Source organism: Microtus ochrogaster, unplaced genomic scaffold, assembly GCF_000317375.1.
Source record: "Microtus ochrogaster isolate Prairie Vole_2 unplaced genomic scaffold, MicOch1.0 UNK165, whole genome shotgun sequence".
Classification (NCBI taxonomy): domain Eukaryota; kingdom Metazoa; phylum Chordata; class Mammalia; order Rodentia; family Cricetidae; genus Microtus; species Microtus ochrogaster.
The window spans coordinates 185931-198402 of NW_004949263.1; the positions used below are offsets into that span (position 1 = coordinate 185931).

At 45.5% G+C, this 12472-nt stretch overlaps 1 protein-coding gene across 1 annotated transcript in view; it reads left to right on the top strand.

Moving 5' to 3' along the window:
• The window catches only part of Cdc45 (cell division cycle 45), a 41146-nt gene that overhangs the window by 14530 nt on the left and 14144 nt on the right, over window positions 1-12472 (top strand). Inside the window, exons 7-13 of the mRNA XM_005372053.3 lie at window positions 2778-2826; window positions 5761-5822; window positions 7290-7340; window positions 8703-8822; window positions 9645-9776; window positions 9959-10057; window positions 11241-11402. Of these exons, the coding sequence (XP_005372110.1) occupies window positions 2778-2826; window positions 5761-5822; window positions 7290-7340; window positions 8703-8822; window positions 9645-9776; window positions 9959-10057; window positions 11241-11402 (675 nt within the window). The remainder of the gene's footprint in view (window positions 1-2777; window positions 2827-5760; window positions 5823-7289; window positions 7341-8702; window positions 8823-9644; window positions 9777-9958; window positions 10058-11240; window positions 11403-12472) is intronic.

The following is a 12472-nucleotide window of genomic DNA, read 5'->3' on the forward strand; positions in this document are numbered from 1 at the left end:
CCACCACCGCCCGGCTAGTCTCTGTCTTTTTATTGGGGAATTGAGTCTATTGATATTGAGAGATATTAATGGCCAATGATTGTTAATTACTTATTTTGTTGTTGGTAGTGGTAGTGGTATAAGAGTGTGTGGGGGGGTGTGTGTGCACCCTTTTGGTTTATCTGGTGTGGAACTATTTCCTGTGTTCTCATGGGTGTAGCTACCCTCCTTGGGTTGAAGTTTTTCTTTTAGTACTTTCTGTAGGGCTTGATATTTGTTTAAATTTGACTTTAGAGTCTGCAGGACATCTGTCCAGGCCCTTCTGGTTTTTAGAGTCACCATTAAAAAGTCAGGTGTCATTCTAATAGGTCTTCCTTTACATGTTGTTTGGTCTTTTCCCCTTGCATCTTTTAATATTCTTTCTTAGTGTTTTGATTATTATATGGTGAGGGGACTTCCAATCTATTTTGTGTTCAGTATGTTTCTTGTATCTTTTAAGGTTAGTAAGTTTTTCTTCTCTTATTTTGTTTAAAATATTTTCTGGCTGGGTGGTGGTGGCACACGCCTTTAATCCCAGCGCTCAGGAGGCAAAGGCAGGCAGATCTCTGTGAATTCAAGGATAGAAACCTTGTCTTGAAAAATCAAAAATAAATAAATAAATTTTCTGAGTAGGTTGATGGTGGTGCACACCTTTAATCCCAGCACTCCAAAGGCCAAGGCAGGCAGATCTCTGTGAGTCTGGTCTCCAAAGAAAGTGCAAGGACAGCAGAGCTATTACACAGAAAAACCCTGTCTCAAAAAAACAAAAACAAAATTTCTGGACCTTTGAGCTGGGATACTTCTATTCATATTATTCTTAGATTTGATCTTTTCATGATGTACCAGATTTTCTGGATGTTTTCTTTCAGGAATTTTTTTAGATTTAACATTTTCTTTGACCTATCTATCTGTTTCTTCTATTGTATCTTCAAAGCCTGAGACTCTCTTCCTCCATGTCCTGCATTCTGTAGCTCCTGTTCACTTACCCCCCGGTCTTCCTTTTCCGGAATTCCTTCAGTTTATATTTTCTTTGTTGCTTCTATTTCCGTTATTGAGCCTTGAGCAGTTTTATTTGTTTCCTATTGTTTTTTCTTGGTCTTTTAAAAGGGATTTATTAATTTCCTCTTTACAAACGACTTTCATTATAAAGTTGGTTTTAAAGTTGTCTTGTGCTTCAGCTGTGTTGGAATATCCAGGGCTTGGTGTTATTGAATAGCTGGGCTCTGGTGGCGCCATGTTGCCCTGGCTGTCATTGATTGTGCTCTTACACTGGCATCTAGGCATCTGGGTTTGGGGAAATTATAGGTCTAGGTGCCGATTTCTGAGTTTGTCTTTGTTGTATGGATGTTTTGTTCCTTGGTTTCTGTTTCCTCTCTAGTCTTTTGGCCCAAGTGGCCTATGGTTGAGTAGAGGGTCTTTATCAGAGTTGGGGGCTGGACTTCTGGTGACCAGGTGGCCTCTGGTGTAGCAGAGGGTTCTCTGCAGCAGTTCAGAGCCAGGATACGGTGACAGAGTGGTGATTGGCATATGCTGGGTGGGCACATTGACAAGGAGGGAAGGGGAGGTTTGGGGTGAGTGCATAGGAACTGAGAGTGTTGGCAGTATGATGCTGGGGGATAGGGCATTTAATTGGGGCTCTGGTTTTCCATCTGGCCTCTGGTGAAGCAAATGGTTTCCACTGTAGTTGTGGCTGTGATATATTCAGGGGTTTTCTTGATTACTTTCCACTTAATTTTTTGGAGGCAAGATCTCTCACTGAGCTTGGGGCTCATCAGTTTGGCTAGATTGACTGGCTTGTGAGTTTTGGGGGTCACCTGTCTCTGCTTCCCTGCTCCTGACCCCAATACACGCAACACTTAGCTTTTTATGTGGGTGCTGGGGACCCACACTCAGTTCCTTATGCTTGGATAGCAGTATCCTTTATTGACCCATCCCTGAGCCTTTTTGTTCATTTATTTGCTTATTTAGAGACATTGCCTTACCATGTAGCCCAGGCGGGCCTTCAACTGTTCAGTCTCCTGTCGTAGCCTACTGGGCGCTGTTACTACAGGTATCACCACATCTGGCCCTTTTCTCCATTTTACCATTGCAAATAAGTTTACAGTTAAATAACATTGTGTACACAATGTTGGGTCTCAAACCCTGGACGAATGACTGGCTGTGGTGCTTATTTAACATATCAGAGCAGACCTGACTGCCAGGATCTCTTAGCATCCTCAGTCTCTACCTATAGCATACCCTGCCCCCTACCCTGTACTCTCCAGCCCAGGGGCTGGGCTGCCCTTCCCTATATAATCCAACCATTTTGGTTACTTGGCCCCTTTTGTCTACCCTATACCTTCCTGGCTTCTTGGTCTGGCTTTCCCTTCCTTCCCTCACCACATAACCCATCTCAGCCTGGTCACGTCTACTCTGGACTCTCCCAGATGCTCTTTCCTCTGCCTATGCTCTTCCTTTATCTCCAATAAACTTTCTCCACTACCATATCTAGGAGCAGCCATCCTTCCTTTTTTGTTTCTTTTTTTCATTCACATACTGGTGTGTCTTTCTTGTTCTTTTGAATTGCTTTGAGATAATTTCTCAAGATTCTGAGACCAGACCTGCCTAAAATATATATGTATATCCTGCAAAAGAATTAGTAAGTGAAAACAAATGATACCATGATTTAATTTTTTTTTAAACTAAAATTTTAGCCTTTTTAAAATGTTTGCCTTCCTGTCTTGCCACCTCTAGCCAGACACCATTTTGTGTTGTTTCAGGAGAGACATCCTCTTTGATTACGAGCAGTATGAATATTATGGGACATCGGTAAGTAGGAATAGACCTAATGCACTGCAAAGTTCTGACTCTAGGGGGCAGTGTCCTAGAATGTAAGAGAGCAAGGGTTTTACAGCCAGAAGAATCTGGATTGAGCTGCATCTTCCCAACTTGTACCTTTGGGTGGTGGTACTGCGTCTCTGAGCTGTCCACTCCTCCTTCTCTGGAAACTGAATAGAATGGGTGTTTCCCAGTGTACTCTGATGGTTCACCTTATGTTTCTATTTATTTACTAACTTGTGGTGGAACAAAAGTGATACATGCTCAGTAGAAATCAAATTTTTTTGAGACAAGGACCTCTTATACAGGTCTGATAGCCATGAGCTCCTGGCTTCAAGTGACCTTCCTGCCTCCCTGGGAATGTAGTTATACACTACTGTGCCTACCAAGATTAAAGACCATAGTGGATTCCTTTTGCTTCCTGGGAGCCTTGACATGAGCTGTTCTGCTTTGCTGTGTCCTTCCCACTGTGGTGCCTGAAACTGCAATCCAAGATAAATCCTTCCCCCTTTGTGAATAATAATAATAATAATTGCTGGTTTTCCTCTCGGCTTTTGTAGTGCTAGGGATCAAACCTAGCACTCAGTTGTTGCTAGAAAGGTGCTCACCAATGAGCTACCCTCCGACACTTTTCCAGTTAGTTTTTAATTCTTGAATCAAGCAAAATTTTATTTCATAAAGTAAAGCCAGGCATGGTGGTGCATACCTTTAGTCCCAGTACTCAGGAGCCAGAGGCAGGCAGATTTCTTGAGTTTGAGGCCAGCCTGGTCTACAGAGTGAATTCCTGGGCAACTGGGACTACAAAGAGAAACCCTATCTCAGAGAGAAAGTGTGTTTTCTCTGTGCTTTACATTCTGAATTTTGAACTTTTCTGGGCTGCTCTCAGATTGTGCCTCACAGCCATAGTGGTCTCAAGCATCTAATCAGCCAGAAGTTCCAGAGGAACCAAGCGTGCTCCACAGGGTGGGGTAGCAAAGCTAGAATGTTGGGCAAGATGGATGTGTTGAATACTGCTTATTTTGTCTTGTTTTTGCAGTGTTGGGTGTGCCCACTCAAGTAGAGAGCACCTCCACTCCTCTCAGAGGTAGTTGCTTGGGTAGTCTCCCCTCAAGCCATGTAACTGCCTGCAGCTGTTCTTTATGTTCATCATCAAAAATACAAAGTAATGGAGCTAGGGAGACGGCTCAACAAATAAGAGCAACAAGTTCTCTTAGAGAGGACCCAGGTTTGGTTCCCAGCACCTCATGGCAGCTCACAGCTGTCCATGATACAGGTCCAGATAGCTGTCTCCTTCCCCTGTCCTCTGTGGGCACCAGACACACATGTGCTGCACAGACACATGCAGGCAAACAGATCATTAAAAATACAGATTAAGTTGGGTGTGGTAGCTGTTTAGTTAGGGTTACTATTGCTATGATGAAACACCATGACCAAAGAAACTTGGAGAGGAATGGGCATCACTGAGGGAAGTTAGGGCAAAGACTCAAAACAGGAATTTGGGAGCTGGAGCTGTTGCAGAGGCCATGGAAGAGTGTTTGCTCCTCATGGTTTGCTCAGCCTGCTTTAGAATACACAGACCAGGGATAGCCCCATCCACAATGGGCTAGGCTCTCTCTTATCAATCCCTAAATAGAAAATGCCCTATAGGCTTGTGGATCTTATTGAGGCATTTTCTCAATTGAGGCTTCCCTCCTTTCAGAGGACTTTAGTTTATGCTAAACTGCCTTAACAATGGCACAGTAGCACACGCCTTTAATCCCAGCGTTTAGGAGTCTGAAGCAGGCACATCTCTGAGTTCAAGGCCTGACTGATCTACCTAGCAAGTTCCAGGCAATCCAGAGCTATATAAGACTTACCTCAAAATAAATAAGTAATCTGTATTAATATCTGTACGAGAAGATTAAACTGTAGAGTTACAGTGGCACATCTGATTTTTAAATAGAATTTAGTGTGGAAAGCCTGTGGCTAGGCTCTGTTAGTGTTGTCCAGAATTTAGGGCCTTCAGTAGCTCTAGAAGGTATATGGTTCTTAGCATATGTTAATTTGACTTAAGATTTTTCTGTTTACTTTTTGATAGTGCAAAAGTGATATATGCTCAGTACAAATCAAATTTGTTTTCAATAAAAATTCTGTATTTAGTCTTCAAATTTGCTCTTAGACCTTGGACTCTTGATGTTATATTTCCCTTGTCTCCTTTGTAGTCAAGGTTTGCCATCCTTTGACTATCTGCTCAGCCCTTGCAGTGGGTTAGGGAGGGAACTGACAAGCTTAGAAATGATGTCTAACTTTCTCCAGACAAGTAGACAATTCCCTTGAAATTGTTCTTTCCGGAGGATATGTTCACACTAAGTGTGCTGGTCAGATACCTTCACAGTCTCTCACCACTCAGCCTGCTTACCTCTTCTGTCCCTGAAAGGCCTTAAGGGGGAGTCCAGAAGCCCCTCCCACTTTAATATCCTGGTGACCAGAACCCTGCCTCATCTGGCCTCTCTGGGGATGAATTGGAGCCTGCCTCCAAGCAGGAAGGATGCAGGTGCAGTCAGTGTGGACATTCAGACAACAGGGCCTCCGGACCTATGTTCTCATCCTAGCCTTGAGATGACCTATAAGTGCACAGAGGTCTCTGCACAGTGCTGTGCCTGGGCTCCCCGCTGGGTGGCACTTTCTTTCCACTCTTCGTTTGCTGCATGATGAAAGCACAGATACAAGTGACTTTAGACAGCAGAGACTAATGTTCAGGTCAGTGGAATTACTCGGTCTTCCTTCCTTCACTCTGATGGGGACTTTTTCCTCACATACCGGAAAGAAGCCTGAGTACCCTGATCTGCAGGCCTTGGCTGGGCTCCTTGACTTAGAACTGTCCCATTGTAGTGCCCCTTCTGTGAACTCAGTGACTTGGCTTCAGACTTTTCTGCTTCCTTGCAGTCAGCCATGGTGATGTTTGACCTGGCATGGATGATGTCCAAGGACCTGAATGACATGCTGTGGTATGTAGCGCGCGCGCACACACACACACACACACACACACACACACACACACACACACACACACACACACACACATATTCCTGTACACTCTGCAGCATCCATGTTGGGAGTCGTGCCACCAGCAAACGTCAGTGTCACTTGATAGCCCCTTGCTTCCACCAGGAATGTTAGGTACAGCCCCTCCCCGGAATAATTTATAACCCTAGGTTTCTTGGGGTTGAGTGTGAAGCTAGGAAACTCATACAACCTTACAGAGAACAGTGGGGCTCCAGTGCAGCTCCTGTCTCCACCCTATTGCTTAGTCTTCTGTCCTATAAGTACTTTAATTTGAGGTTTGAGTAAGACAGCCCTTATTAGACATCCTTGCTGCCCTGGCACTGGTACAATCCAGTGCAGAATTGTCCCTGCCTGCTATTTCTCTTTGAAGACTGCGACCAGGGCCTTGAACACACAGACCAATGGGTCTGCCAGTCACTGGCAACTCGGTTAATCTAGAAGTAAAATCTGGTCTTTATACATGAGAGGCAGCATGTAAATCTGACCTGGCTCCACTTACTTGGCCCTTTGTTTGTGGTCCTTGTTTTCTGTGCAGTCTGCCAAGGCCCCTCGGCTCTGATCATCACTGTGATAGTTACACAGGTCTACAAAGAACCAGGATAGGCTAGGACTTTGCAGGGCCACCTCTAAGCCCAAGGGTGCTCCACCATTCTTCAGATGCAAGGATGCTGCTCTGTTGCCTCACCAGGTCTCAGCTCTCATTCTTATACTCTGTGCCATTACTTGGCCACTTGCCCACCCACTGCTCCAGTCAGGTCACTTAGTGCTGAGTACTGAGTTGGAGTCTAACATGAAAAGATCCTACAGTTAGGTGAGGCAGGGCTCCTGTACCAGTGACAGGGACCTGCTGGCCACATTGCTTTGGTATTCAAGCTAAATTAGTTTCCTACTAAGCTGGTAGTAACCAGTCTTGACAAGAACTAGAGAGGGCTGGGCCTGGGATTACGCAGTGTACCTTACATAGGACACTTCTTTTACTGGATGGACGGCCTAATGCCTTCTTGTCTGACCCATGATGGGTTCTTTACGTCACTTGTTTACACTGGTGGCTTCTGTCTGACCCATTTATACTTTATGTCTACCTAAGCTTTGCCCTAGAACTGGAAGCCTAACCTTATGGAAAAACCTTCTTATTCCATAACAAGGTTATGATATCCTGTTTATTAAGATGTAAGGCACAATTTCAAAATGTCAATATTTCAAAGTCAAATATTTCAGTAGAAAAGAAGCCCGAAGATTGATAGTTTACAGATCCTGGGGTGGGCACGGTGAGTTGGGAGGCCATACTAACAAGACACTTCTGAGAATGTCGAGCCTGGGTTGTCCCTCATGTCAGCTGGCTCCATGGCACATAGCCTACCAAGCACAGGCAGCTTATGGCTGACCGTCATCTTCTGCTTTTCTTCTAGGTGGGCCATTGTTGGACTGACGGACCAGTGGGTGCATGACAAGATCACTCAGTAAGGAGGATGCCCTCAGTTTGGGGGACAGTTCTGTGCTATGTGGCAGCCCCTGAGTTTGTCATGAGGAGATGGGATTGAAAAGCTTATGGAGAAGGAGGAGAAGGGTGGCTCTTCTCCTTGCCTGGGCTCTTAGACACAGTAGCAGTTCTCTGTCTTTACTTCTGGCCTAGCTTGGCCTCTTTATCACCTTGTGAAGTCCACTGGGTGGAGCCAACAATGGGAGGAAGGATTTGTTTGACTTCATTATTCTGTGTCCTAGAGGCAGGTAATAAGTAGCCCATGCATGTTAGAGGTTCGGGGGAGACGTGGATGCATGGAAGAAGTAAGGAAAGAGAAAGTGAAGGCCTAGGGGTCCTGGCAGGGAGAATGGGTTTGTTCTCAAAAGGTAAGCAGGGTTAAGAAGGGCTGGTCCTCTGTGAGTGTGGTGCGCTCCCTTCTCCTGGACTCTGTGAACTGGGGAAAGTAATAGCTCTCTGCCTCCCGTAGGCAGTTCAGCCTCCTAGATACCAAGTAGGACATGAATGAATAGGTCAGGCCTGCAGTTCTAACCCTCTTCAGGAGACCCCACAAATGTCCCTAAGCATCACCTTCAACTGCTCACCTTCTTCCTTGCGCAGTTTTCGGAGTCCCCCACTGTGTATAAGGCCTTCTAGGTAGCCCAGGAAGTTTAAAGAACTCAAGCTGAAGTCACAGTTCTGTTGCTTGGGTTGCCTCTTTGAGCCGGCCTCCGGCCTTGCTCTGCCTCAGTCCTTCCCTGTTAAGGATGTCGTGGAGGCGTTAGGAAGATGGTTCAGCAGTAAGAGCGCCTGCTGCTCTTATGGAGGACTTGAGTTCAGTTCTCAGCACGGCACCCGTGTTGGGAGGCTGCAGGCTACAGACACCTTAAAAATAAATAGTTTTGTTTAAAAAGGATGGCATAGGGAAAGCATGTGAGTGACATTTAGAAATGATAGTGCATACAGCATTAGGAACTTCCCCTGCTGGTGGCCTCAGATGAGACCTTCTTGTCACCATCATGGTTTGTGGCTCAAGCCAGTGGGGTCTGCCTACCCCGTCTGCACTTGCTGGTGATACATGTGCTGGTCTACTTTCTGTGTGGATCATTGTTATGGGGATCTAATTGCTTGTATGGCTAGTAGCCAGCCCCCTCCATGATGCTCACAAAAGGTGTCTTAATACCTCAAGATGGGAGATAGCCTGGCCAGAGGCTACCCTGACCTTCTCTCTCTGTTGTCAATCCCTGGCTGGCTGGTTTATACTTAAACAAGCTTCCTCAATCCTCATTCAGGAACAGCTGTTTGGTGGGGAGGCTCCTGAGTTGGGGAAAGAGCTGGCTCAACCTGTCATACTTTCTTCCAGAATGAAGTATGTGACTGATATTGGTATCCTGCAACGTCACGTGTCCCGGCATAACCACCGGAATGAGGCGGAGGAGAACACGCTCTCTGTAGACTGCACCCGGATCTCTTTTGAGTATGAGTATCTTTGCAGCTCTGCACCTTGGGTCCGAGGCAGCACTCACCACTTGCATGTTGCTCAGTAGGTGCTTTCTGCTCCATCACTATGGTGATAGAGCTGCCCCTGTCCTCCTATAAGCAGTGTGTTTATGGTGTATTTGCTGGCCACAAATTGTGTCTGGGTCATGTGGGAGGCTACTGAGAGCTGAAGCAAAGTGGACAGCTTTGCCCAGTCCCTGGGCCCCAGGACTGGGAAAGAAGGGCACTGATGAGGACAAGAAACACCAAGTATCCAATGGAGCAGTAGCAAGGCACCAGCAAGACTGCAGAGTTAGCCTGATCCCTGTAGAGGAGACCCTGTGATGGGGTCCGTGTGTACTCAAGGGGCTGTAGTTGGTGAAGGGCCAGTTCAGGAAGGGATGGAGAAAGGGCTTTAAGAACAGGGAGAGTTGGGCTGGGGTAGGCAGACCGTGGCAACAGACCAAAATAGTGACCTGGGCTGCTTATTCTGCTTCTCATGGTATATGGGGCTGTGACCATAGTAGCTGGCTTTCAAACTCTGCATCTTGTCTGTCAAAGAGAGAAAATGGTGCATGGTGCAAAAGGAGGAAATGATTCAACTTCAGGTGCTCCCTCCATGAATCAGGCAGCTCTGGTCTCTGCCGCTCTCAAGCAGCCCCCAACATAGATACCCAGAAATGCTCCAACAAAAGGTTCCCACAAACAGGGCTGTCCATTAAGAATTCTGGGTGGGTCCGTACCAACTGAAGGATATAAGCCACTGGTGGCTCCAAGCAGGTAGTGGGCAGTGGGTACCACATGTGCTCCTTGACCTTGGACCCAGCCTCCGCCTGGCGCTGTACCAGCACTGGTCCCTCCACGAAAGCCTGTACAACACCAGCTACACTGCAGCCAGGTTCAAGCTCTGGTCTGTACATGGGCAGAAGCGACTCCAGGAATTCCTTGCAGACATGGGGTGAGTGACTGCCCTGCCCTGTAGCTGTGACTTACTTGGATGTACAGTACAGCTCCTCCTCCGTGTCCTGGTATGTGGTCTGAATGCAGTGTCAGGGCACCCCTGGCGGGCATGCACCGTGACCCCATAAAGCCTCCTCCCTGCTGGTGGTGTCTGAGTCTCACACAGCTTGCTCTCTCCAGGCTTCCACTGAAACAAGTGAAACAGAAGTTTCAGTCCATGGACGTCTCCTTGAAGGAGAATTTGCGGGAAATGATTGAAGAATCTGCAAATAAATTTGGGTAAATGCTTTTCTGGATTATGCCTCTTAAAGATAGGGCTTCTACTTTTGCTGTCCACCTAGACTGATGCAAAGATAAGAACAAACCCCAAGAATGTACAAACTATTATGTCTAACTCAAACTTGACTGTTTCTGAAGTTCTGAGATCTTGAATTCAGTTCTTCCTGGACTGAAAAGATGGAGAGATGACTCAGTGGTTAAGAACACTGACTACTCTTTCAGAGGACCTGGGTTTAACCAAAAAGCTACAGAGAAACCCTCTCTCGAAAAATAAAAAAACAAACAAACAAAAAAAACCAAACCTGGGTTTAATTCCCAGCACCTACATGGCAGCTCACAGCTGTGTGTAACTCCAGTTCCTGGATTTCCAACATTCTTATAAAAAAAAAAAAATACAGACAGGCAAAACACAAATGCACATAAAATGAAAGTAAATATTTTTTTTCTTAAAGTGCGCACTGCCCTTCCAGAGGACCTGAGTTTCAGTTCCTGACATCGTGGCCGATGGTTCATAATTACTTGTAACTCCAGCTCCAGGGGGATTTTATATCCTCCTCTGGTCTCTTTGAGCATATATGCACATAGACACACATTCACATAATAACTTTACAAAAATTATTTTAAAAAATAAACTAAAATGCACTTTTTAAAACTGCCCTTAATATTTAGAGTTTTTCTTTTTCTCTTTCTTTCCTTCTTCTTCTTCTTCTTCTTCTTCTTCTTCTTCTTCTTCTTCTTCTTCTTCTTCTTCTTCTTCTTCTTCTTCTTCTTCTTTTTTGTTGAGATAGACTCAAACTCACAGAGATCCACCTGCCTCTGCCTCCTGAGTACATCACACGCCTGGCATGTGTAAGATCTTTAAATCCTTGGACTGTGATGTAGATAGACTACTGGAATCAGAAGTCAGGCACCACTGAGGCCCTGTGCCTGGGGGCTCCTGCCCGGCCAGCTAACATTAGGACATAGACAGGAATCCTGCTCACCTCAGGCCTGATGGGTATGTACTACTCATCCCTAGGCCAAGAACTGAGGTCCTGACAGTGGGCTGCAGGGGCTGGGTGTTCTAGTCTACCTCATCCTCTAAGCATTGGTCACATTCTTGGGGACCTGTGAGGAGCTGTAGGGTGATCTGTTGATCTGGACAAGTTGAGAGTGACAGCCACATTGCTTCCTCCCTTGACAGGATGAAGGACATGCGTGTGCAGACTTTCAGCATTCATTTTGGGTTCAAACATAAGTTCCTGGCCAGCGACGTAGTCTTTGCCACCATGTCTCTGATGGAGAATCCTGAGAAGGATAGCTCAGGGACAGACCACTTCATCCAGGCTCTCGATAGCCTCTCCAGGTAATGGGCATGATCCGGGCAGTCATCCTTTGGCCCTAGTCCCACACTGCACGGAAGATCAATCACAAGGACGCCCTGGGCATGAGAATGGCTCTCCTACGGCAACCACAGAGAGCAAGCTGTTGTTCCTAAGCTGCCGGCCCTGCTCCAGGTTCATTACTTCTTGGGTTCCTTTTTTGTGTTTTTTTTGAGATAAACTCTCTGTAGCTCAGGCTGGCATCACATTTAACACATAGCCCAGGCTGGCCTCAAATTCATGGTCCTTTTGCCCCACCCTCCCAAGAGCTGGAATTGAGTCTTTTCATTCCCTTTTTGATTATCTTCTTTTCTCTTATGCTTTCTGACTCTGTTAAGACATTGTTATTCACTCCTGTTTTTCTTCTAATTCTTCATTTTTAATTCTTCTAATTCTCTGGTTTGTTAATATATCTTGAAGTAGGACATTCCAGTTTTGGTGTTTTGGAGTTGTGACTTTCTGGTACACTTGTATGTCAAAGGTGATCTTATTCTGCTCCTCATTTTGTTATTTGTTGATTTTTGCTTGTTTGTTTAGTTTGTTTGTTTACTTGTTAGTTTGTTTTGAGGGTCTCACTGTGTACCCCCGGTTGGTCTAGAACTAGCTTAAAAGACCAGACTGGCCTCAAAGTCACAGACATTTGCTTGTTTCAGCCTCCCAAGTTCTGGGATTAAAAGCATGCACCACCATATTCAGCTTGATGCTTCTCTGTTTTTAATATTGACTTCATGGGGACTGGACCATAATACTCTATTTATGTAAATATTATAAATTTAATTCCATAGGTTTTTACAAAAAAGCTAAATCAGATTGCTTTTCTAACTTAATAGAATTGTTGTTTCCGTTGGTTTTGTGCAAGGACAAAAAATAAGGGACCCTGCCTTCTGGGTTTCCTCAGTTTCTTCTCTTCTCTCTTTCTAAATAAGTAGTTTTATTGAGATATAGTTCTTCTCTTATTATAATCCCAGCACTCGGGAGGCAGAGGCAGGCGGATCTCTGTGAGTTCGAGACCAGCCTGGTCTACATAGCTAGTTCCAGGACAGGCTCCAAAGCC